General features: G+C 40.2%; 1 protein-coding gene across 3 annotated transcripts in view; it reads left to right on the top strand.

Annotated features, from left to right (window-relative positions):
* Window positions 1-26,243, top strand: part of LRP1B (LDL receptor related protein 1B) — a 782,700-nt gene that overhangs the window by 505,911 nt on the left and 250,546 nt on the right. For all 3 annotated transcript variants that reach the window (XM_079992449.1, XM_079992450.1, XM_079992448.1), the window contains one exon: window positions 20,731-20,953. In XM_079992449.1, the coding sequence (XP_079848575.1) occupies window positions 20,731-20,953 (223 nt within the window). The remainder of the gene's footprint in view (window positions 1-20,730; window positions 20,954-26,243) is intronic.

Below are 26,243 nucleotides of genomic sequence, written 5' to 3'. Positions count from 1 at the left end.
ACATAAGCCCTAGTATTATTTTCAAAATTAAATGGTCAACCTTGATTTCCCAGTTGTGCAGCTGAAATGAAAAAGGATGTTAAAGAAACTAGTAACAAGATTTCTGTGGGTGGAGTTGAAACATATGCTTCATTCTGAATTTAGCAGTGTAAAAATATTTTGGTATCAGTTCAGAAGCCTTTCAGGTGTAAAGAATCCAAAGGCCAGAACCTAGTTTTTGATAAATGCTTTCTACTAACAGTGAGCCTTTAGCAAATTATCATGCTATCACACACTCTATGTGCCACATGCCATAGACGATGCAAAAACTTTGACCTTTGCAACTGTCCTTTATAATTTCATGCAGTGATTTCCAAAGCTGTGTTTCTAGGGACCCTGGGGCTTCTTGATAAGAAGCTTGGTGATGGCAGACAAGCTACCTGAAAGACAGTTTATACAGCATCAGCAGTTATTCCTCACAGTGTCCAGCCTCAGGGCAGTGTTGTGCATGAGGTGCACACATTCTTAGATGATGTGGACCAGCTGCCTGATTGTGGACCAATACTTACCTGAACTGAGAATACACCCTACAAAATAGCCCAGAATTATCTGCAGTGTGTAGAACAGAGTTTTCCAAACTTTTTATGTTGGTGACACACTTTTTAGGCATGCATCATTTTGTGACACAGGAATTCAGTTTTACTAGCCAACTGGAGCGCAACACACCTACACACTGCAGCTGACACACTAACATGACACAACACACAATTTGGAAAGCTCTGGTGTAGAGATTCCATGACAGGCATGCAGGCAAATTTATGTTGAAGGGGTTCCATGAAAGCAGAATATGCATTTATTTATCATATGTTTATTTTTATTTAACTATTATGCTTCTATCCCCTTTCCTCCAAGGAGCTCAAGACAGCATGCAAATTGCCATTGTTGTTGTTGTTGTTGTTTGCAATAGTTACTCTTTATTTTAAAAAGCTTTCCAGACATTAAGTACAATTCCATATTACACGAGCAACTTCACAAAACCAGAGCAGAACTTTAACCTAACAGGCACATTTGCTTTATGTTGCAAGATAACCAGTATCTTGGTAGTAAGCCTGACCAAAATGTTTTATAAGGATCTGGGCATTTCACAACACCACCTTGACTTGCCATATACCTGGTACCTAGAAAGTTGTGTTTCTTTGTTTCACCTCATTAACCCAACAACACTGAGTTTGTTTTTCTACTAATGCAATAGGCCACACCTTGGGCTACCAAACTTGTATGATAAATGTTGCAAAATACTTCCAGTGGTGGGCTATTTCCAGTTGTGCTTCAGCTAACAAAAAATGGAATTCCATTTAATGTTTATGCTGGGGCTCCCTTCACACACCTATCCATCTTTGTAAGATCCAGTCCCCCATGGAAAGATTTCATTCAATTTAGCAATACTGCAAGCATGTAGAGCAAGACAATTGCATTGGATGTTTTCTCTCAGCCATTTTATCTTCACTATTACTCTGGTGTTGAAAGGATACTTTTCTCATTAAATATGTTGATTCCATAATGATCTTGGCATTTTGAATAATGTTTGTTCCTTCTGTAGATTAAAAATACTGATAGGGCATGTTTTACTCAAATGGGGTGGAGAATTGGAAAGAGTTAGACAAAGTTGGGAGAGACTAACTGGCTACTCAGCTCAGCACTAGAGTGTGCCTGAGGGTTGGGCAGAGGCAGTTGCTGTGTTTTATAGCAATTCTATCTCCCTCTTCAGGCTTCCTAGCCAACTCAGCTCAAATCATGCATTGGGTGGGTGGGACAGACTGTGGAGAGTCAGTGTGGTGTAGTGGTTAAGAGCAGTGGACTTGTAATCTGGTGAACTGGGTTCGATTCCCTGCTTCTCCACGTGCAGCTGCTGGGTGACCTTGGGCAAGTCACACTTCTCTGAAGTCTCTCAGCCCCACTCACCTCACAGAGTGTTTGTTGTGGGGGAGGAAGGGAAAGGAGATTGTTAGCAGCTTTGAGACCCCTTAGGGTAGTGATAAAGCGGGATATCAAATCCAGACTACTACTACTACTACTCTTCTTCTTCTTCTTCTTCTTCTTCTTCTTCTTCTTCTTCTTCTTCTGGGGTATCATCCACACTTCTATCTCTAAGTTTCCGTCCAGAATTGACATGGGCAGTCTGAGAGTTGCTTTTGAAGTTTTCAGGATGCTGGTTCGGGAGGATGTATATCCACACTGAGGCCATTGGGTCCAGGGCAGCTCAAGATTGCATGACTGCTATGACATCTGTATGGTGTGCATATGCTATTTGTATGTGTGCATTCAAACCAATTCTGAGGATGTTTTAAAGAATTTGAAGGGGAAGCTTTAATTAGGTTACTATTCTAACATGAGCTGTCAGTCAGGATTCAAACTAGATGGGAAAATATTTAGCACACAACCAGTGTCAGTGAATCACATGTGAGCATATTTGCCTTACTTCTGTAATAGACATATTGAAAAAATCATGCAAGCAGTAATTTCTTTAGGTGATTATAAAAATCTCTCAGTAACTGACAGGTAGAAACGGGAATTTTTATTTTTCAGATGAAGAGACACAGACATGTACAAATGAATTATGGCATGAATGTCAGTCACTGCTGGTGACCAACTCTCAGGCTATGCTTATAGTAAATCTTGATTGCACAAATAACCCTTTGGACAATTATATAAAACTATTTCACAAATGTCATGACCAATTCATATAAATGTTCACCTGTGGATGTAAAAAGGGACTAGATTTGACAGCAAAACTGTTGGTAAACATATGTTTCATCATCTGCATGGCCAGCAACTGCCACTGATTACATTTATTATAGCTTAATAAATGTGTCTCAAGAAATGCATATTTCATATTCCCTGGATATAGATGGTCTTATTAAGTTTGCTAAACTCTTAATTTATCAAAGAATTCACAAACAAACCTAAACCATAATTGCATTAATATCAATGCATATTTGCCCAGCCAGGTATGGTTTCAGCTGAAGCACAATAATATGTATATTTCATGATTTTTATCATACTCCAATGTATAAATAGAAGATAATGATGAATAGGAAGATTACCCCCCTGCAAGGTAAAATGGGAGAGAATATCAAGAAGGAGTTAATTATCAAATCCTATTTTATATGCAAAAAAATCATTGTTCACAGCTAGCAAAAGGAAAAGCCAGTAGCTTTGCGAGTACATCTGACATAACTCTTGGTTGATAGTCAAATTAAAACTGAGCTGAAATTTCTAATCCCTCCCCCATACACTATCCAATATTTTTATTTTTCTCACAACTCTAGGAAAAAAGAAGCCACCTTGGGGAATTTTCTCCAAATATTCCCTACCATGTTGTTGCTGTTTTGCCATCATTTATGCTAAGTATGACCCCAGATAGCACTAGGTATAAGGAATTGTGGTGGATAAAAATGGTGGCCAGGCTGCCCTTTTCTGCAGTTTCTTCTATTACACACTCCTATCATACCGATATAAAACCACAGGCATGGAGGGCACCTGATGACCTCATGCAAACCACCCCTTAACCCTATAACAATATTTTTAAAGCAGCAGATTCATAGCAGAATGTATGTATGTATGTATGTATGTATCCATGCATGTATGTATATGTATGTATACAGGGTTGTAATGCAAATGTGATTAGTGGGTTTCATCATGTGCTCAAGAGTCCCACATCCCATGCAAGATTACCCTTAACTTTGCTACAACCCAGTCCCACTCTTGCATGTGTTAGAACAAAAATTATCAGTGGCTGCACTCTGTAGTTCTGTACAGAGTAGCTTTGATCACATGAAGTGTTTCAGGATGAAATGATGGGGGATATTGCAACTAAGGATGTCTTCATGGGGGCATTTTAACCCAAGTACCAGCATAATATTGCATGAATGAAATGGTGAATTAGGTTTTTAGAGGAAGGTCCACCAGTAGAAGGGGGGGGGGGAATCCTTACACATCTTCATAGTTGTGAAATGTTGTAAAGAATAATACCGAATGAAGGCATATTGATGAAGATGATATGGTTCTGCAAGACCAACAAGAATTTTACCTGTGTTCCAAATGCCAAATTGGAAGTGCTTTCATCACTTATCACTTAAAAAAGAAAAATAACCAGGGTCACAAACTTTTGATAAAAATCTGTGCTTCTGTGTGTGGCCTTATGTGTGTTCCCATTCTGCATATGACATTCGAAGCACTGGCAAATTTCAGATTTGTGATTAGTTTAACATAATCCTTTATAATGATGTTTATTGTAGCATTTTCTGAAAAAGATGGATGAGACAGGCTTTCAAATGCCAACTTTTGCTGACATTTAGTCTAGCATAGGTCATAAAATATCAAGGCAAAATAATGTTTTTATAATTTATTTTTATATTAATAAAATGTATTATGGGTGTGGAGAAAGCTCCTGTTCATTATGCATACCTTCAAGGTAATGTTAGTAGAATAAAGACAACTCACAAATAGCAGTGATAATTCAGAATTGTTGATTTTATGAAATAAATTGTATTTGAAATAATTTAAGTTAAAACACCAAGGATTCAATGACTCAAGCTTCTCAAAATGTCATCATTTTTTTAAAGCACATTTGTCCAAATATACTGGTGAATGAGTGGGCCATCTATCAGTCTGGGGACCATATTTCACCTCTGATCTGCTGAGCCTTATTTATGTTTATAAACTAAGCTTAAGTCTGTTTTCTTCTCATCTTTAAAAATGAAGATACAAGACAAAATTACTTGCCTAATCTTGTGCAGGACAACTATGCCCGTAGAGTATAGTCTTAATACCACTTACTCCAGCCCTGTGTCTTGTGAGTGGCAGGGGCTGGTGGTGGCGGGACAATGAGTGGTGCGTGAAAGGGCTCCATAGAGGAGCTGCTTAAAATGGCGGCCGCTCGAGCGCTGCTACTAATGGCACCAACAAAGCCCAGCCCCCTTCCTCCTCTAGGTAGGGTGGGAAGAAGCCAGGAGGAGGGAGGGAGGAGGCGGCACCACTGTTGCCATGTGAGGGAAAGGGAGGGAGAGGAAAAGAATGTGTGTGCTGGCAATCCACACAGCGATTCCCGGACCGTCCGTGGGCCGTATCCTGAAGGCCATTGGGCCTCATCTGGCCTGCAGGCCTTAGTTTGCCAACCCATGCTCCAGCCAATTTTCATTGACTACTTCTGTCTGCTATATGAATGAGTGGGAGTGGTACCATGAGATACTTTTGAGAATGAACTCAGATTCCTTAACAACCTGTTCGTGATGAATGTTAATATTTTCATGTGAGAGCTTTCACAGATAACTAGCCGCTTTCCCACTGAAAGCTGCAACATTAAGATGGAAAGGCAATGGCAAGGTCTGTCACAATATGAAGAAAGCTTTAAACAACCCAGTAAAATATGTGACAGTTTAAACCATCACATGAATATGGCTTCCCAAATCCTTATTCACTTGATTAAATGAAAAGAGAGGAAAGGCTCAGTTAGCACAACTGATTTTCAAGCATTCAGCATTGAATGATCTTTTCTTTTGATTAAGCATAAGAGGTGAGGAATCAGGCTACTCTCCCTTCTTTTTGAGCAGAAGATGCCCTGACTGACTGTATCCAGACTACAAACCTTGTATCGTTTAAATATGTTGGTCCCATCTCTTTGAATGGGCTTGGCAACCTGTCTCAGTTACCTGTGTTACTGACAGTGTGATACATTGCCGGTGCCAATATAGCAACACTAGCAGCAATAATACTGTGATCTCAAACCTAATAGGCCACAGCTGGTGGTGCCACAGTCTCCATTGCTGTGTGTGTGTGTTCTCATGTAACATTCAGCAACTGCACACAAATAGTTGAGCTGTAAACTCATAGTTACATGTAGCATTCAATGAATGTATTGTCTGAGTTGAGCTGCACAGTCTTTCACATAAACCTTGTGCACATGTAGAGACAGCTTGTATCTGTGTTCAGCGTGTTCAGCCCTTGTGTATCTTCTCCCATGTTATTCCTGTTGCGAAATGTTCAGCACCAGCTACAGCACTCTTCATCCTTCCGCACTACACTTATTGTGATTGTATCATTTGTGCCCTGTTATTCTAGTGCTGATGTACCACCCAAGGTGTCAGCTCAAAAACAGCAGATTTAGAGAACATTTATTCTTCCACCACACATTGCGGTCCAAATTGTTTGCTTTATCTTGGACTGAGTTTGCATCTTCTTTCTTTTCCACACCCACCTATGCACACAAAGGGTTGCATGTGAACCTTGTCTTGCATTAAGGAGTAAGGTTCTGTCTGCACTAACTGGCGTGCTAAGTTTAAAATTATCAAGTTGTGATTTGAGGACCCAATCCCCACTTGGGGAATTAAGACACGTGGACACAGTATATTAGGTTAATGGGCAAGAAAAGGCCACAACTTTATTGATTACAGCATGTGAGAAGGTATTGGCTTAGGCATTGGACCACGGACAATTTGACTCCACCCACTCGGAAAGGGGTGAGTATGCTGAGGGGTTAACCACCAGTAGGGGGAGCTCTCCCCTGATGTCACCGAGGGTCGTGTCATGGCCCCCCACCACACAAGGCATTGGACAGGATCCACGACCGCCGGATTCCTTTTAACGGAATACCCGAAATGGGGCGTGGCGCGCCAGCGATGGTGAGAGGGCAGGGGGCCGAACGGTCACAACCCCTCCCCTGCAGAAGGAGGAGATGCTTTGTTATGTGATAGCTTCAAATATGTACAAAAAAGCATTTCGGTTTTGAGGTGTACTGAACAAAGCCTGCTTTTTAATGCAGTTTCATCAAGGGAAGAAAGCAGTAAATAAATGATAAACTTAATAAAGCAAGACCACAAACTTGACCTGGTATTTAGCATTTTGGTAGCCATGGAAAATCATTTATCAGCAACTACTTTTTGTGGCTCAATTACAGAAGTAAGAGAATAAATTTTGTGATACAATCAACATTTGAAATAATTTTCATCATTACTTCATTGAAGAGTAATAAATGGGACAATGTGTTCATTAAAAGATAGACATCTAATATGTATAGCATGTTAACAAAAATATATAGAAATGAAAGATAGTTGGCTTTCAGAATGATGCATCTCACCAACATTTTTCAGCAGTTGGCCAAGGGATTGAGTTTGAAAGAAGAGATGCCTTAAGATTAGGGGTAGACAGATTTCACTTCTTTTATATGATTTCCTCTTCCACAGTGGAAGCTGATGCACTGCCTAGCCAACCATAGTCTCACTCAGCCCCCCATCTCCCTGCCTGCCGTCTTAAAGCCAGTTGAACTTCTTCCTGTTTCAGTTTGGTATTGCCCTTGTGGCATCAAGGAGGATGGAGAAAAAAACCCAAAAACTAGAATTAGCTGTTTTTCTCTTGCATTGACTCTGTCTCTACCTGCTGTTGGTCTCTTAGCCTTCTTCCCTACCAGCCCCAATGGACAGCAGCCACCACTGCTCTTGCATCCCTAGTCATGACCCTGACACGAGCAGTAGCTTGGACAGTACAGTGTTTTTCACATGGTGCATTTTTATATATCATCATATTTTATCTTTTGTAGCATTGTAGCAGCAGCGGGGCTGGACCAACCCCCTATGGTGGTGGGTAAGACACTGACCACTATTTCACATCCTTCTCAACCCACTTAAACAATGTAGTTGCAAGGCTTTAAATCATAGCCTAAGTGTGAATTCAAACAGTTGCTTCTTCTTCTTCTTCTTCTTTTGCTATAGGTGTTGATTTTTGGAGAGGGGTTGCATTTGTTTTTTTGTGTGTGATGGACTTCCATGCAAAACACATTTCTCAAAATGCATTAAGCAACTCCTGCACCCAGGACTTCCGGGTTGGCGCCATCGCCGAATGGCGGACTCCCTCCGAGCTCCGGAGGGAGCCTGCTCGGCAGGGGCTGGGTCGTACCGCACCGGCGACGCGGGGACCCTCAAAAACCATGGGCGCTGAAACCCATGGACATGGTGACTCGGCTGGCACCTTTTGCGCCCCCCCGACCCGCGAAGGAGCCTTTTTAAAGGCTGCGGAGCGGGTGACGGGGGGGTGGTGGTGCTTTGAGTCCTTCGCTTCCCCTGCCGAGCGAAGCCGCATGCCATTCGACGGAGAGCGCTGACTTCTTCTATTGAAAATCTGGACTTAAAAGAATAACCCGTGAGTAATCGGAACCTGGACTAAAAAGGGGGATAAATTTTTTAAAAAAAATTTGGAGCGAGCGGGGGAGGCGCAAAAAGGAAGTCAGCCCCCCCCCCCCCGTTGTAGAAGAGTTAAAGCAAAGGATTTGACAACTAAGATCGAGTGCAACCCTATTTTGACAAAGTTATTAATTTCGCGAGGGAAAATCATAAGACTGAGCTGGAGGAGAAAGGTGGAATTGAATTAAAAAGCAACCCCCCCCCCCGGAACCCTGGGAGCGATTTGTGAGAGTGCCGGGAGAAGAGAAATAGAGGTTTTGACAGCTGTCAAAGAGCTGTCAAAGCGGAAGAATAAAATAGAGATCTTTGTTACGAGGACTTTGCCGGTTACATTTGTTATAAATTGGATACAAATTGTTACAAACAAGGAATAACAAGTTATTTTGACTGGTGGACGTGATCTGGAAGGGAATTTATTTATTGCAATCCACCTAGAGGAGCCGAGGGACATTACAAGTATTGTTGGCGTGGAATTCGACCAGAACTTTCTATCTCCTGGGAAACTGCAGAAATGGAACACTATTTTGTCTACAGAGGTCTACGCACTAAAGGAGACAATAGATTTATCTATTGAAGAATGAAAAGGACTTGACGTAATGTTTTGTTCTTGAATAACAAGCCTCTGCAGAGGAATTAGAAGCTTTTGGAATTGGAACATTTGTGCAGGAGAGCAGGGAAAAAGAAAAAAAAAAAAGGAGGAGTGAGATCAACAAGAACAACAAAAATAATAAGAACTGGACAAAGTTGGAAGTGGGAACATTTGGGACATCCAGATTTGACAGGTTTAAAGGAATAAAATTGGAGCTTTTACCCCTAGATATAAAAATCTGGATGGAAGAAATGGGCCTTTTTTGAGACAGACTCCTTCCAAGATTGGACATTCGAAACTAAAGATGACTGGGAAAGGACTATGGTTTAGAGAGATGTGGGAACTCCAGGAAGATATCAGACGTCGAGGAACATTGGGAACGAAACCGGGAAAGGGGGGAGGGAAATTTGGAATCCAAAGGGCGTAAAATTATTTTTTTTTTTATTTTTCTTCTATTGTAATCTGTATTGCATATTAAAGGGGGGAACTCGCGGAAGGGAATAGGTCGATTTTAGGGGATGGGAAAATATTTTTAAAATTGAGTCAATGATAATAAGTTTAAATTTGGGATAAGAACTTGTTGAAATTCTTTTTTGTTTATTTGTAAGAATTGGAATACAGGAGGGGGAGGGGAGGGGAAGTCCTCAAAAGATGTTATTGGGAAAAAGATTTTATGGAAAATCTTAATAAATATCATTTTTTTTTAAAAAAAAAGCAACTCCTGCACCCAGGATTTGAACAAGTAGGAAAAGACATGGTGGAAATAACACTTGTGTGACTGTACTCTGATCACCCTTATGCCATCAGCAGCCACATATCCAAGCTTTTGATTACCTAAATATCTTTATAGCTTCCAGGCCATTTTGATACTTCAGCTTGCACTATGCAGGAATAAGGTAATTTGCCCTCTCTTGCTACATAATTAAATGGGTGACTCATTCTTGGGGAAAATGTATTTTTCTCTCTCCAAAACAAAGAATCCTATTTTCATTCACTCATAGCAGAAGTTTAATAGTGCTTCATTGTGTAAAAGCAATAAAAAAACTAATAAAGTAAAAAATCATAGCAACCAACTGATTTTTCCACATTCATATCAGAGGCATTTGAAAAAGCTCTTTAATGATCCTATTCTGTTGCTGAGAGGCATGGTGTTAGGCTTTGTGAGACACACACACACACATATAAAACCTAAGGCTATCAAAAAGAAAGTCTTCAACCAGTGACTGGATTCTGACTCAGAGGATTAGTAATGGGATATGAAACCTTTTGGCCTAGAGGTTACCACTGTGAATCCAGAAAGTCATAGGTGAATCTATTTACCTCCAACAAAATTGACAATTTTTGAAGAGTTTATATGAGAAAGTTCTAAAAGTAACACAAAAACAACCTGAATTATAGGGTCACAGTTGTGGCCCAATGTTAAGAATGAGTCAGCTGAATCACATCCTGCCATTATAATGAGAAACCAGGGGGCAGATTTTCTATGGCTTATAGTTAAAAAATGGTTCAGTGGACTGATTCAAAACTTGACAGTGTCAGAGTAGAAAGTTTGAGGATAGTTTGTGCCACACTTGGGATGGAAAGGATAAGAAGCAGTTTATTTTCAATGTGTGATGAGTGGCTTTGTGAAGTTGACAAGAGGTGTGTATTTTTCTTCTGTCTAATGATGTGATGGCTTCAGGGAAAATATTTCTCCATTTGTACTGTGACAAACTGAATTATTTGTTGTGTTAGGTCAAGGAAAATGTTTAAAACATATAAAATAGGTAGAATTCAATGCCTCATTGTTACCAATGTTCTGTCTACGCAAGCATTGCTGTTTGCCAGACGGAATGATCTCCCCCCCAACATTGTTCTCTGTGTTCTTTTGACACACACACACACACCAAGCCAATTGTGGGGCAGCGGGATGAGAGGGGGAAAGTCCTATGGTGTAAACAGAAGTCCTTGTGCAGGGCTTCAGCTGACAGGGTTTGTGAGGTGAATTCCACCCCATTTTTTGGCGGCGGGGGGGGGGGGGAATTTGGTCAAATGTTGAGTAAGTGCAGGTTACAGTATCAGGAGGAAAATCACAAAATGTCCATGGGACTGGTAAGGAGATGAGACATATAGGAAAATATATTTATTAATATTATTACATTTATACTCCATCTTTCTTCCAAGGATCTCAAGGATTAAAAGTCCATGGTTTCTCTCCTCTGCGTGTTATCCTTAAAAAACTCAAACCCTGTTCTATTTAGGCCACCAGCTGCCCCAGATTCCCAGTTACAGAATCTGAAATATAAGGAAAAATGTGGAGACGCTCTTCTGTCCAACTGTATTGTGAGAATCAAGCCTGCCAGTATTCTGCTCAGCCGATGAATGAAGTGATAGTTGCTGGAAACAGCCAGAGGGAAGAGTCCCACAGGCAAGGATGCCAACTTGAATAAAATATGGGGGGAGGGGCAGGTAATCCCCACCCTGCATAATCAACCACAAGACGCGGTGCACACATACCATTTGAATTGCAGTGCCTGTGTTTTTTTCGGGGGAGGGAGCTGGCCCCCTCAAATATTTTAATGGGGGGGAGGAACCTCAGCCCCTAGGAGTTGGCTCCTATGCCCACAGGTATCTGATTGGCCACTGTGAGAACAGGATGCTGGAGCAGATGGTTTATTGGCCTGATCCAGCAGGCTCTTATGATAGATTGTGTATTATTTAATCCTATGGTAAGGCATTCTAGGAGACAGAAAAGACTGAGGCTTATCCACAATTGCTTAAAAGCTTCCTGTCCATGTGTGTATTTTATATAAATATATATTTTCCCCCCATAAGCTTTCCCTGTGAAAACCCATTTTTTACCACTCAATCAGAGCAAATGTCAGTTCAGGTTTTCTGCAAGTTGCCATTTGCCCCACTTGAGCTTTAAAGAGTGGGTTTTTGTGGGGAAAGCTCTGGAGCAAAAGAAAGGGTGTTCAGACATGAAGGTATAAGACAGAGACCATGCCTGGAAAGAGCAGAGGAAAAGTAAGTGTGGATAAGCTCTGAATGATAGCATAGTTTAAACTGGATCTTTCTCCAGGTCAGAGCTGGGGGAACACATCAGGCAGATATCTGGACCTCTATTGGCTAATACTGTACAAGAAGCAAGCCTAATTATTGCCTGGTGTTGCCCTTATTCTGTGGCTAAATAAAGCCCTTCATTTAAATTGCTTATGATCAGATTGGGTGTATACTAATTCATTTCAAAGTGAAATTATTTAAGCCTTAACAATCATTTGGCTCATGCAGACAATGTTATTGCAGATTGTTCTGTAGTTTTCTAACAAGAGCTGTCAGACTGACTGGTAGAGCCTTACTGTTTCCTAGATATATAATGGATCATTTGGTTTCTGCCAGATCTTTTTTTCAAGCCTGACTGATTCTTTTCTGTTACTTAAGACAGAAGCAAAAGGAGAAGGCAGAAAGAAATGTGTTTGCAAGCCAGCAAGGCAGAATATTGAATTGTAATACTATTACTTCCAAATTAGCTTCTAGGTACACATTAATAAAATTTGCACTAATTTACATTAAAACTTTGCAACCATGAAAAGTATTAATCACATCTATTGATCTTTACCTGGTTTAAATGGAAAAAGAAATGACATTAATTAAACTTAACCCCGTTACCAGGGATACTGCTATATACTAAAAAAAAAAAAGAATTAGAGCAAGAGCCCAGAGGCCTGCTTCCAAGAGTGCCTCCCTCCCTCCCTCCCTTTGTGTGTGTGTGTGTGTGTGTGTGTGTGTGTGTGAGAGAGAGAGAGAGAGAGAGAGAGAGAGAGAGAGAGAGAGAGAGAGAAATAATGAAAAGTAATTAGCATGTTAGTGGTAATTTCTCTTACCGTAGAATCATAGATTTGGAGGAGAACTCAGGGATTATCTAGTCCAATCTCTGCAATGCAGGGATGATTCTATGCAATTCTGCCTCGTGCACACTTTTTTACAAAGCAGTGTCCCCTAAGATGATGCATTTTGTACCTCATTTTCACTAAATATATTCATGTTTATGCATACATTACTTTAGGATATATCTTGCAAAATTTAGAGAAGTGCAAATTTTGGAAGATTGATGTGCTTCGGTTCTTGTTTTGCCACAAGGAGTGCAAATTAGGCAGGTTTGCCTTTAAAAGCTGGAAACTGTAGAAGCTTGCAAAGTTCCATGATCTTTAGATGCCTGAAATTGTTCACACAGCCAAGATAATCCTCCTGCACCATGATGGCAAGGCTCTGTGATGCTCAGCTGCTTTTTCTAGTTCTGCATGCCCACAGGCAAGAGAGACTATTGCCTGCTCTCTTCTGTCTGTGGGTAGCTCATGTGGGTTATGCCAGAATTCATCTCAATGCTTGCACCTTTCTTTAAGTTAGAAATCAGGGTCCAAACCTACTGAGGTTTGTTGGCATCTCTTGTGCTCAAGTGTAGCAGCGTGTCTTCATTTTTTGCAAGATTGGGTAAAAGGTATCTGAGAGAGAAACTCTGTGAATGCTTTTGAAGCAACTTGTCAGAATACACATGAGAAGGGCACTCTGGCATCTATCTTATTTTGCAGTTTCCCCTGGATGGCAGCAGCCAATTTATGAGTGCTTTCAGAGCCTCAAAACCTTATCTTTCCTTCAGAGAGGTCTTGGTGAGTCTCCGTGTCCTAGCATAGGAGGGTCGAGACCTCATCATTCTCTCTCCCCTCAACACCTGCTCCTGGATGGAGCTTAGTTCCCTCCCTCACCACTGGAGGAGTTCCTTGTTGCTTGCTGCTGTGATTCCCATGCTGAGACAACAACAACAACAACAACAACAACAATAATTTATTATTTATACCCCGCCCATCTGGCTGGGCTTCCCCAGCCACTCTGGGCGGCTTCCAACAAAATATTAAAATACAGTAATGCATCAAACATTAAAAGCTTCCCTAAACAGGGCTGCCTTCAGATGTCTTCTAAAAGTCTGGTAGTTGTTTATTTCTTTGACATCTGGTGGGAGGGTGTTCCACAGGTTGGGTGCCACTACCGAGAAGGCCCTCTGCCTGGTTCCCTGTAGCTTTGCTTCTTGCAGTGAGGGAACCGCCGGAAGGCCCTCGGCACTGGACCTCAGTGTCCGGGTAGAACGATGTGGGTGGAGACGCTCCTTCAGATATACTGGACTGAGGCTGTTTAGGGCTTTAAAGGCCAGCACCAACACTTTGAATTGTGTTCTTCCTTCTAAACCTATGTTGCTCCTGTGACTGCTGCCTCCTCACCAACATTTCTCCCACATTATAGTATGCAGTGGCATAGCGTGGGTTGTCAGCACCTGGAGCAAGGCAAGTAATTTGCTCCCCCTAACCCTGAGTGAGCCAGGTAGGGGCAGAGAGCTGCGAGTGCGAGTGCACCCCCCCCAGATGTTGTGCCCGGTGCGGCCGGCCCCCCCCCTGCACCCCCCACGCCACGCCACGCCACTGATAGTATGCCTAGGTAGAACTCTACCTCCACCCCCAACTGTAATGTTTTTGTAACGGTGTGGGGGTCTTGTAAGGAAATAATTAATTTTTTTTTACAAAACTTTCGTTTCTCTAAATCCTGGATCTTTCCCCATGGATTGCAGGATAAATATTTGTAGCATATTTGAACTGTTTCTGCTGTGAATAGGCAGTGTATACTAATGGCACGGCTGTTTCTTCATCTGCTAGTAATGCTGGCATTACCGCACTTGCTAAAAATGGAGAGATACCAATATCAACATGAGGAAGGGGTTAGCTTTGTTATAAATCACTAATTAATTTTGTCAGCTTTTAAATATTTTGACTAGGTTGAACATATATACGTATGTAATATGTACCCTCGTCTTCTCTTTACTTTTAAACATCTCTACCCTCCTGTCACCCATATGCCCCAAGGCAGATTTCCATATGTATTCTATGTTCCTGGTTCCAGGAGGAAAAATGCTTCCTCATAATTAAACCTTTTAGAGCAGCCTTCAACCATTTAATGCCTTCTGAATATTTAGGACCACATTTTACATTGGTCCCAGGCTGCATTTCCATTGGCCCATATGATGGGAACTCTGGACCAAAACATCTGGAGGACAGCAGGTTGGAGAAAACTCTGGGTTATTGTCATTAACTCCACAGTATGCAAAGTATTTCCATCCATGTGCACATGAAAAACAAAACAAAAACATGATACATGACATGATTGGATTCCCACAGTTACCACATAAAAAAGTTTATCTCCATCCATATTCAGAAGACTACTATATTCAGATTGGTAAAACACTGAGAAATCATTTTAGAATGTAATGGTTAGCTAAGCAACATTGTTCTATCTTTTTATTCTAATGCTAACTGCAATTCTCCCTTGAATCCCTTGAAACTCTTGAATCTTTAATACATATATTAAATTAGAAATCTAGAGTTGTATAACATAGCTTTACTTAGCGGATCCTATCCTCCATGCAGCTGTTCTTCCTAATGCTATTGAATTGCTCAAAGGAGAGCTGACTTAGTTATGTCTCTTTCACCTTTATGATACTATACATTTGAATTGCCCATGTGTTCAGAATAACGTTTTAGAATATGGATGGTGGTGGCTCTATGTGTTTAAAATCGGAAAAGGCATCTCTCAGTGGTCCTAGTGGTGAAAACAAGAGAGCCTGTTTGTCAGGTACCATGAGAGGGAAATTGAGGGCATCTGTTGTTAAACAGGGTCAGGACTGCAATACCTCAAGGACCATGAGTGATCTCCAAAGAAGAAGAAGAAGACATCATGGACCACCTCTCCCCATTTGACCCAGATGCTGTGATCATCATCTGAGGCCCTTCTTTGTGTGTCTCCTCTGCAAGAAGTCCAGAGGATGGCAACACAAGAAGAGGCCTTTTTGTGGTGGTTCCTGGCTTATGGAACGCTCTCCCCAAGGAGACTTTCCTGGTGCCGTCATTATGTATTTTTAAGCTCCAGGCAAAAGCATTCATCTTCTCCCAGGCCTTTAGTTAATTCAACAATCTATGGATTTTAAACTGGGGGTATTGTTTTTGTTTGTTACTTTGGTGTGTATTTATATGTTTTAATATTGTAATCTTCAGTGGCAGGGCGGTATAGAAATTTAATTAATATAAATAATAATACTAATAATAGTGGTAGTAGTACCAGTTTCATAAAATATCTGAAACCCAATTTTCCTTCCTTTTCTCTTTTATTTAGAACTGAAAGAAACTGGAAGATGTAGCTGTAGTATATCAAGAACTGCTCAAACTAATTGCACTGTTTAAGTTTAAAGGCATTCATTTATATTTAGATAGATTAGCAGATGAAGCAGTAATACATTTCATCATTGCAGAATGTGACAATATTTCAGGATTATGCTGTCTTTACTGTGCAATCCTATACGCATCTACTAAAAAGTAAGTTCTGTAGAGCTCAATTGAAGTTTCTGCCATGTAAACGTGTATAGGATTGCAGTTAATCTCCTTACTGAAGATGAATGGTTTAGCCATTATGGCATGAGAATACTAGGGCCCCATGCTGCTTGCATTATAGAACACAGAAAGCTGCGAAACCTCAAGTTTCAGCAACATAGCAAGCTTCCATGTGATTTGCTTTATTAGCTACCTGTGTCATATTAGTAGTTAGTACACTGTTAGACATTTAACATCCAATAGTGGGGCAAAAGATCTAGACCTTGTGTGAGAACAAAGCTAGACTATGCAGAAGGGAAAGCCCACACAGATAAGATCTTTCATTTTGTGTTAGGCTAGGTATCTGTCATCATCATCTTCCTAAAATGCGTGCTAGGACATCTGAAACCAGTCCTTCAAATAAGCTGCAGCCAGTCAGTTTTGCATTTTGCTTTTTAATTTTTTATCATCTGGTCATTCATTCATTCATTCATTCTCTTCTTCCAGAACCTAACTGATGTGTATATACCTTTGTGACCACTCAGTGCTTGAAAGGGATACTTGCTCCTTGGCAGGTGTATAAATACCTATAGAGTCAGAATTTAATCTCCTGCCATCTTGGAAATCTACTGTGAAAGCTTGCTATATTCCTTTAATTCATCTGGTCTCTAAACTGAAGGTCTTATTTTAATCAGAAACTGGAAAAAATGTACTTTCTTAAAATGGTATGTGGAGCATGAGAAAAATAATCACCACCAAACATTCTGCATATTCTGGCAAGTAGCCATAAATTCAACAAACATACAGGTTGTTTCTGTCTCTTATGAAAAGATCCAAGCTATTTTGAACAACTTAAATATAAAATTGAAAATATTTTTTTAAAAAATCCTGAAGTTTTTATTTAAAAGATTTCCTTTCCAGGATGAACAAAGCCTTGCATGTTTACTGTTCCAAGTGAGTCCATCTGTGTTCAGTAGGGGTCACTCCCAGGTAACCATACATAGGACTATAGCCTCAGTTCTGTTAGCAATTTCCTAAGATATGAAAAGGGAATGTTGTTATTAATAAGTTGTTAGTTACATTGATATCCATTCAGGCTTCATAAAATGTATAATGAGAACTTGTGACCCCTATTGATGATAATGAAGGTGATTGAGAGAGCAAACAAAGTTAATGAACGATGCAGTTGTTCTTCAGAAGATGTATTGATTGCAGCCTTTTCCGACTATGCGCAAGAAGCTAGACGGCAGGAGGCTTTGTCACTAATGTTGACAAAAGCAGTATTTCAGCAACAGTGGGCTAAATATTGCTCCATAACTTTCCTTTCATTTGTCCTCAACAAAATTGGAGGACAATTTGAGGAGGAGTGGGAAATCTTCAAATAAATTGAAGATTATAATCACCCTTTTTGTATGGGGTGGCCTAAGGCTCCAAGCCAGTGTAGTGAACAGTCACTCCAGCAGGTGCTCAGACCTTGCATGTATAGAGCCTTACAGTGCTCTGTCTCTGTGTGCTTTAAAAATGTTTTAAGACTGGACCCCTTGTTCATATCAGGTGACTAACTCTCTTTAGGACCATATTTGGTCTTCTCCTCAATGGCAAAAGAAAAGTCAACCAAAAAGGTTCAGCCCAGCACTAAACAGAACAAAAATTAGCAAATGGTAGCTTTTGTTGTATATTTTTGTTGCTGTATTTTCTTATATTTTGTATTCTGCTCTTAGTGTCATTGATGAGTAAAAAGGAGACACATTTTATAACATAACTTACGTTGTTATTTCCTCTTCTACCCTCTGCTTCATGTTTCATTGCATTATTCAGTTTGGAAGGGATAAGTGTAGAAAATAACAATCATAAATAACACTGTAGTAAACCAGATTTGTTTCCAGTAATTAACAAATTCATGGCCACTTGCCATATCCGGAATGAAACCACAGCCATCTGTGATACTTCAGTGGGAAAATGTCTGCTAAACCTAGTCTATAGCCTTGTCTGTCTATGAAATTTATTTTCGAGATTTGTCCAAGTCATAAGTTGTGCTTGAGACCTGTTTTACATGTTCCAACCACTTAAATTGTCCACATAGATGCAGCACTTTATTCCAGTAATTATAAGTATACATCTTTCAAATAACACAGGTGTTAGCTGCGGAGGAGAATGGGTGTCAAATTTCTACCCTCTAGGAATCATTTCACAATATCTTGTCTATTGGGGAATTCATGACCATTTGCAAACAAAAAAACAAACAAAACAAAACAAAACAAAACAAAAAAAAAGACCTCTGAATGTTGCAGAGAATTCTGGGGCATGTTCTAGATTGCATAATACATTCATGTGGAGTACTGGCAAGTCCACCATTGCCATCATCTCTAGATCAATCGTAGCAAGCAGCCTTTAAGAAAAGCTTTTCCATCATTACTGATCGTAACTGTGGAAACTCAGATAAATTTCCAAAGAACCCCAGAGTTCCTCTGAACACAGTTTGAAGAAAACCATTGACCTTTACAGGACTTACGGTCTGATTCTGCAAAGTGCATTCTTAAGTCTCTCTAACTGAAATCGATGGGATTTACAAGTACTTAACTTTAACTGGATCATGCCCTTGGTGGGATGACACAATATTTAGATTGGCTAAATCCTACTAACTTAAAAAATACTTAATCATCATCAACTCAGGTCTTTTCTTCAAATTCTAGTACTTAGCAGCCCTTTACTGGAAAATCATCTCATTGATTTGCACAGCAATATTATAACATTCAGTCTCTCGAAATCGGATTATTCTTTATAGTGTTAAAAGTCATGGCAAGTTGGTCTTCTATTTACAAATGTAATTTAGTCTCATGAGAAAGTAATCTTGTTAAAATATTGTCAGGCTAATTGAAATTGATTTGTGTTTACTAAACATAGTGGTTGCTAATCAAATATCAGGCTTAGAAGCTTTGGAGGTACGTTTGATAGATTCTTGTTAGTCTTATACTGAATGAATCAGTGAGTCAAATCTATTGAGAGATAAATGCAGTAGAGCTTTTTCAAGGCTTAGCAGTTTTTTTCTCTCTCTTTCAAAATGGATAAGACTAATGTGTCAATAGTGTGCCTTCTGTGAGATGTTACTCTTTGCGAAAGATGAGATAGTTATGAACTCTGGATTACTTCTGCATGTATTATTTGTCAATAGCTCACATTTACTTTTCCAGCTGCTTAATTACTTTGCTGTTCTGCTGCTCTGTACTACTGAAAACTATATTCACAAAGCCATAATTTAAATTTTGTGTTCTGAATATGCATGAGGACAACATTGTCAGTTGAGCCTAAATAAGTCATGCATAGCTTTGGTCTGGTATCTCTCTGTCTTTTGTATTTAGCCTCAAATTATCTATTTTCCACTATAAACAACATTGATGTGTCTATTTTCTGCATTTTTGTAACATATATTGCTGTTGTATAAGAAAGGGTTGTGGAGGTGGGAGTTCAAAACTCTCTTTAACTAGGAAGTATATTGTACGACCTCAGGCGACTAATTTTCTCTTAGTCTAACCTACTTCAAAGGCTGTGAAAATCATTTACCTCATATACACTGCCGCCACTTACTTTGAGGAATGACGGTATAAAAAATTAACCCCCAAAAATTATGGAATAAACTTTTCAGTATTCAAGATTGTAACAGTCATTCTTCTATAAACATAAAATAGAATCGTTATAATTTTTGTTACCTAGGTTGGTATTCAACTTTTACTTAGGGAAGATCCCTTGAAGTTAATACTCCTAACAGTAATGTTCTTTCATTTCAATGGTTCTACTCTGAGTAAAAGTTGAATACCATAACTAGGTTGGTTTTTTTAAACGTTTTGATATTCATTAATATTGCAATTTATGAGCTGCCAAGGTTTAAAAACAATGAAAAGTATTTTAGCATCTTAAAAGGCTGTTTTATTGTGGCACTAACTTACACTATTATACTTTCTTTAGTCTTTAGGTGCCCCAAGACTCTTGCAGTGCAATCCACACCCTCCTTTTTCTGGACTGGGGGCGGGTGAGGTTGGATTAGGTGGAAGTGGCACTCTGCTGAACATTCCCATCTGAGCTGACCATCTGCTGGCCACCACTACCAAACTGATGCAAGCATGAGTTTTTTATGCAGCACTCTGGCTTTGGCCTTGCCAAATGTGCAGGTGGGAGTGACGTTGAATGGGCTGCCCACTGATTGTAGCCAGTGAAAGGCCTTGTTCCAAGGATGTGCTGGGGATGGAATTAAACCAACCCAGAATCGCATGGATCCAAGCCAGTCCCATTGCCATCATGCAACATCATCAGGCCCTTCTGCTACTGATTCCATGGATGCAAAGCCTCACTGGCAAGAAGGAGGAGTTTGGATTGCACCTTTATTTCCCCCCCTAAAAATAGGTTGAAACAGCTATTCTTCTAAAAGTTAATATATTTAAATACTAATTTAAGAGAGAGAACTTTTCTTTCAGGGAATAAACCTTGTGGTTTTGCTTCCTGTCAAAAATGTGTAATTTTTAAAATGTGCCTTAATGTTATTTCACAGAAAACTCTTCTTTACCGACTATGGGAATGTTGCTAAAATTGAGAGATGTGACATGGATGGGATGAACAGAACAAGGATAGTAGTATCTAAAATAGAGCAGCCTACTGCCCTTACTCTAGACCTGATCAGTAAATACGTTTACTGGGTAGATGTCTATCTGGACTCTGTAGAAGTTGTTGACTACCAGGGACACAACAGACACACAATAATCAAAGGACGACTTGTAAGTACTATGTTTCCATATATACTTACATGTGTGTATGCATGTATTGTGAATGTTCATAGTTTTAGCATTTCCTAATGGCAATTATTGTGTCCACTGAAAGACTTTACAGAAAGACTGTTTTATAATTTTTAGCAAACAACAACGTGAGCCTATAAGTGAGGCAAGTGTTGACTGCCTGGCTACCCCACTGTATACTAAATTCTACATGGTTTTTTGAGCATTTATGGTGAAAATGTGATTCAATATCAATTCAGCATGGACTTCCTGAAACTGCCAAACTCAAGACCCAGAAATGCAGGTTTTTAAATTGTAGTAAACAAAACTGTAGTAGCGTGAGAAATGAGCATGCATAATACACAGCCCAGGTATGTGATGGAAGTAAGTGGCTTTTCATCTCTTGGACCCCATACAGTTTTGCTCCTCAGAGTAATTTCAAATAATCTAATGGTGTGAACTAATTCGCAAAGTGAGCATACAGTGAAGCTCATGTGTTGAGCTCTGCCAAATTCACATCTCCAGCAGGCCTCTTGATACAAGGAATCATCAAGCATTAGGAATTGTCCTTGCTTTGGGAAGACTCTGTATTGTACAGTTCTTTGAGCCTGTGACAGTTGCAATTTTTGGTCAGCCTATTCAGACCTCCAGTTGTGTACCTGCTGATTTAAACTCAGCTGGCATATCTATATATAGGATAGCATATGAAAAACTAATCTAAACTAAATTCAGGGTGGGCTGACAAAAACTACTGCTGTCAACAGGCTCAAATGAAATCCATGAGGGAGTATTAGTAGGACACAGTTTTAAATCACAACAGGAATGTCAAAGGATTAGATTTCATTCTACATAAGATTTTTTTATATATATTTGTTGTATCTATCTCATGCATTTGCATTATGCACATTCTCACACTAGTCTCCCAGCAGTAGTACCTTTCGCTTTCACAGAGACCCTGAGTTTTGGAGTAGATTTTTCAGTGCCAGGTTATCCTAATTTTTTGGAAGGGATAGGATTAAGATGATATACCCCCAACCCAAGAGATTTATAGACTCTGACAGAGCTTGAATGTTCTGGGGAATTTTTTTGCCGGCTCCTGCTAAGGCCTTTGTCTTGCTGTGGAATGGCAGTAGAGCTATTTACAACGTTGCTCCTAAGCATCCTCTCTGACATTGCAGATCCTGATCAGCTCCTTGGGTTTTTCTTGGGGGGGGGGGAGGGAGATAGCTGCAGGCAGTTAAATAAGCCAGATGATGGCTGGAGAGCAGATGGCAGAAATCTCTGTGTATGACTGAACACAGATAGGCGCACACAAGCTTGCCTATCATGTGTCAGTGATAGCAGAAAAGAAATCTTACTTCTCTGCCATTGTTGAGTTTTCAAGTTGAAATAGCAACTTGCAGAGGTTTTCGGGGTGGGAAATAGGCTAGGTAAAGGTAAAGTTGGGGACAACAAAATTCTATGATGCCTGCTGTGACAGATTTGCAAGGTACTTTGAGGACAAAGTCATTAAGATTTCTTGCAAACTTGGTGGTGTAGTTACAGTATCAGGGAGGGTGTCCAGAACACTCTGGTTCTATTGTTTAAACCCTTTTAGTTGTTGTGGCCTGAAATTGTAGACAAGGAGCTTGAAGGGATGTGGCCTACCTCCTGTGTCCTTGGCCACAGTTCATCAGTTGTGAAAGCTGGACAGAATAGATTGATAGAGTAGTTGCAGGAGGTGATTAATACATCCTTGTGGGAGGGTAGTGATGCTGACTATAGGTGTGCAGGCACCCATTCCTCAGGAAACCATGCTAAGACACAGATGTATAGAAGAGTTACTGCTAAGTTACAATTTTTCCTCTTTGGGGCAAGGTGATAGGATGGTGACTGGACAGCTTCAGGCATGCTTGGAAGAAATGGATTCTCTGACCTGTTCAGGGTTTGTTTTAGCACTAAAATAGTCTTGGTCACCATGGTTGATGACCTAAATTGAGAGGGGGGGGCAGCATGCTGCTTCTGATGGATCTCTCAGCAACTTCTGATACCAACGATCATGATATTCCTTTAAAATGGCTCTTATGAGATGGAACCCATATGGTGCTTCTACTCTTACCTACAGGATTACTTCCAGTGAGTAGCATTGGGGGACTTTCACTCAGCCTCCTGGTGCTTGTACTATGTGGTTTCACAGGGTTCCATCTTGTTCCCATGCCTTTTTACATCTATATGAAGCCACTGGGTGGCATCATCCAGGAATTTTTTGTGAACTGTCATTATTATGTGGATGATACCCACTCTCTCGACATGGCATCTGAATCAAGTGAGGCTGTGGACTTGTGTCTCCACATGGTATATTGGCTCTCATTCCATGTGCTTCTGTCCATATGATTTAGCTGAACATGTCACTCTACCCTGCCTTTAGGAAGTTACATCAGAAGCATGGATCATTCTTGCTTTTGTGTTATTTCCTTCTAATGAATGCCTGATGTAGGCTCAAGTATTTAATATTGGTCACAGTTGGAGAAAGCTTGTTGTGCTTGATCTAATACCTTCGGCATCTGATATGTTCTTACTTACCTAAACCTCTCTACAACTCTTCTGAGTTAATTTAAAACAAAATTATATTGTGTAAGTAAAAAGAAAGCAGAATCCATTTGTGGTTTGAGTCTTAATGAGTTTTTCATTAACAAATATTGACTTTATAAATATGACTCCCATTATTCATTTCTGTGTGTAGCCTTGCATTGCCATTTGATTAGGGAAAAATTTGATTTCCGGAGGTGGCGCAAACGGTAATGGCGGTCCTCTTCCACTAGTGAGGAGGAAGCTCCGCGGAATTGGGTCGTCCGCTACGGCGAAGCGGAGACCCACTTTGGAAACCCACAGGCAGCAAGAGCCTGTGGTCTTGAGACTTGGTGGGCGCCAGAAGCGACCCCCAAAGCGCTGAAGGAACCCCGTAAGGGGCTCCGGAACGTGAAGGGGGTAGCGGCGCTGTGAGTCGTTTCGCGATCCGCGGAGTGAAGCCGCGCTGCAGCTGCCGGTGAGCGCTGACCTCTCTTCCTGAAAACTTCTGATTCGGAAAAGCAACAACCCGTGAGTAAAGAAGGACTTTATAAAATTTGAGACTAAAAACTACTGAATTTGGCTGAAAGTGGAGCGACGTAAAAACAGGAAGTCCGTCTTCCGCTGTCACTGAACTTCAAAGCAAAGAGCTGGAGGAGTGGAGGCAAAGAAAGAAATTTTTAACTTAATTGATCTGAGCACCCATTGAATTTTCCTGTAAGCAAACAAGGACTTTAAGCATTTGATTTATGCTCTTTATCTGCATTGTGATACCTTTCTTCTATTGGAAATATAATTTGAGTAAGAAACCCAGGTGTTGGAGCTGCCTGAGCAACTGAGCTGTCAGTTTGCAGATTTGGACACTTTGAATTAAAAATTGCAACAATCTGAGGGAGTTTGGACTTGCTACTTTGAAGTAACATTTGGAATACCAGCATGCACTGTCTGAAACAATTGTGACTGCCAATATTAACTCTGCTTAAAACTTGTTATTGAAGGTTCCTGGATTTTAAACTTGACTCTAGTAATTTTACCAGAACTGATCTCTTTCCTAAAGACATTTTAAGCTCCCCCTAGAGGATTTGGGATTTATAACAGTGACATCACTTTACTTTCCTTTTCCCGGCCTCCTGTTTGATTGTTAACATCTGGGCTGTTGCTTTCTCATGGGAACAACTCAGCTTGACCTTGACTTTTAGATAACTCTGGAATGAGTGGCGCAAGGAAAAAGGGACCAAAAACCAGACAAACAACTTTAACAACTTTAACCTCAGCCTCACAGACACGTTGATCATCTGTACCTACTCTGCCTTCAGAGGAAGAAGCTGCTTCTCTGCCACAAGCAGGGGAGGGAGAAATTGAGCAATTACAATTGGAAGATATGGCCTCAGGAGCAACTGCTTCTATATTTGAGAAAATTTATGAAAAATTGGAATCTTTGGATAAGAGAGTGGAATCTTTGGATAAGAAAGCTGACGAACAAACAGCTAAAATTGACCAAAACACAGAATGCCTAAATAGATTAACTGGTCAAGTATTACAGAACGTACAAGCAATTGGAGAACTGACAGAGGCCACAGTAGAAAATCGGAAATTGGCTGGGTAAAGACTAGCCAAAGACTTGGAAATTTAGAACAAGAGGTAAGACCACTCTGCAAACAAGTAGGTGAACACCAGGCCTATCTCTCTATGATAGAACTGCGGAATAGGGAGAGTAACCTAAGGATAAGGTCGATACCAGAAGCGGAAGAAGGCAACTTAGCTGAGTTTTTGACCAAAGAATTTTCCAAGTTTTGGAATTTAGAGGAAAAGGACTTTAAAATTGTATCAGCTTTCAGGCTTGGAAGACTGGCAAAGAAAGAGAAGCCCAGAGATTGTTTGATAACATTGAGATCAAAGGAGGAAAGGGATAAGATTTTGGGCCTACACTACGAAAAGTCACTGAACATTTTGGACAAAAGAATTGAAATTTATAAAGACATTCCTAAACAACTGTTGGATCTTAGATCTGCCTACTTGGAATTGGTCAGACTGTTGAGGAGCAACTCAATTATCTTCAGGTGGGAATTTCCTCAAGGATTATCCTTTACCTTCAGAGGGAAGAAGGTCAAAATCAGAACATTGGAAGATAGAGACAAATTTCTGATTGCACGCGGAGAGGACCTTCAAAAAGGAATTGAATTACCTCCTGGGCCTGGAGCACCGGCGGTACCTGCACCTTCGGAACCGGAAGATCCAGTGAATAAGATACCACCCCCAGGAAATTAACCAGATTTATTCAGGATGTCTCTGCAACTTTTGAGTTGGAATATAAATGGCTGTAACATCCTGGAAAAAAGGAGGAATATATTTCATATATTAAAAAAAGAACAATTGGACATTATTTGTTTACAAGAAACACACGTGACTAGGCTCCATAGAAAAGTGTTAATAAATAAAAGACTTGGCCAGGAATGTATATCTTCAGACAGAGTAAAGAAGAGAGGTGTGGTGATATATGCAAAAGAGAGCCTGTCACCTAAATTTTTATTTAAAGATGAACATGGAAGAATTTTGGCAATTGAGATACAGCATCAAGGAGAGAAGCTTTTGATATTAGGAATTTATGCACCCAATGAGGGGAAATCGGAATTTTATAAGAAGTTGCATGAGACTATGTTGGATTATCTGGACTACAACAACATCATTATGATGGGAGATATGAATGGGGTCGTATCAACTAACATGGATAAGTCACAAAGCCAAA

Source organism: Podarcis cretensis, assembly GCF_951804945.1.
Source record: "Podarcis cretensis genome assembly, chromosome: 1".
NCBI lineage: Eukaryota > Metazoa > Chordata > Lepidosauria > Squamata > Lacertidae > Podarcis > Podarcis cretensis.
Note: the sequence above shows the minus strand (reverse complement) of the source record. Positions and strands in the feature narration are given on the sequence as shown.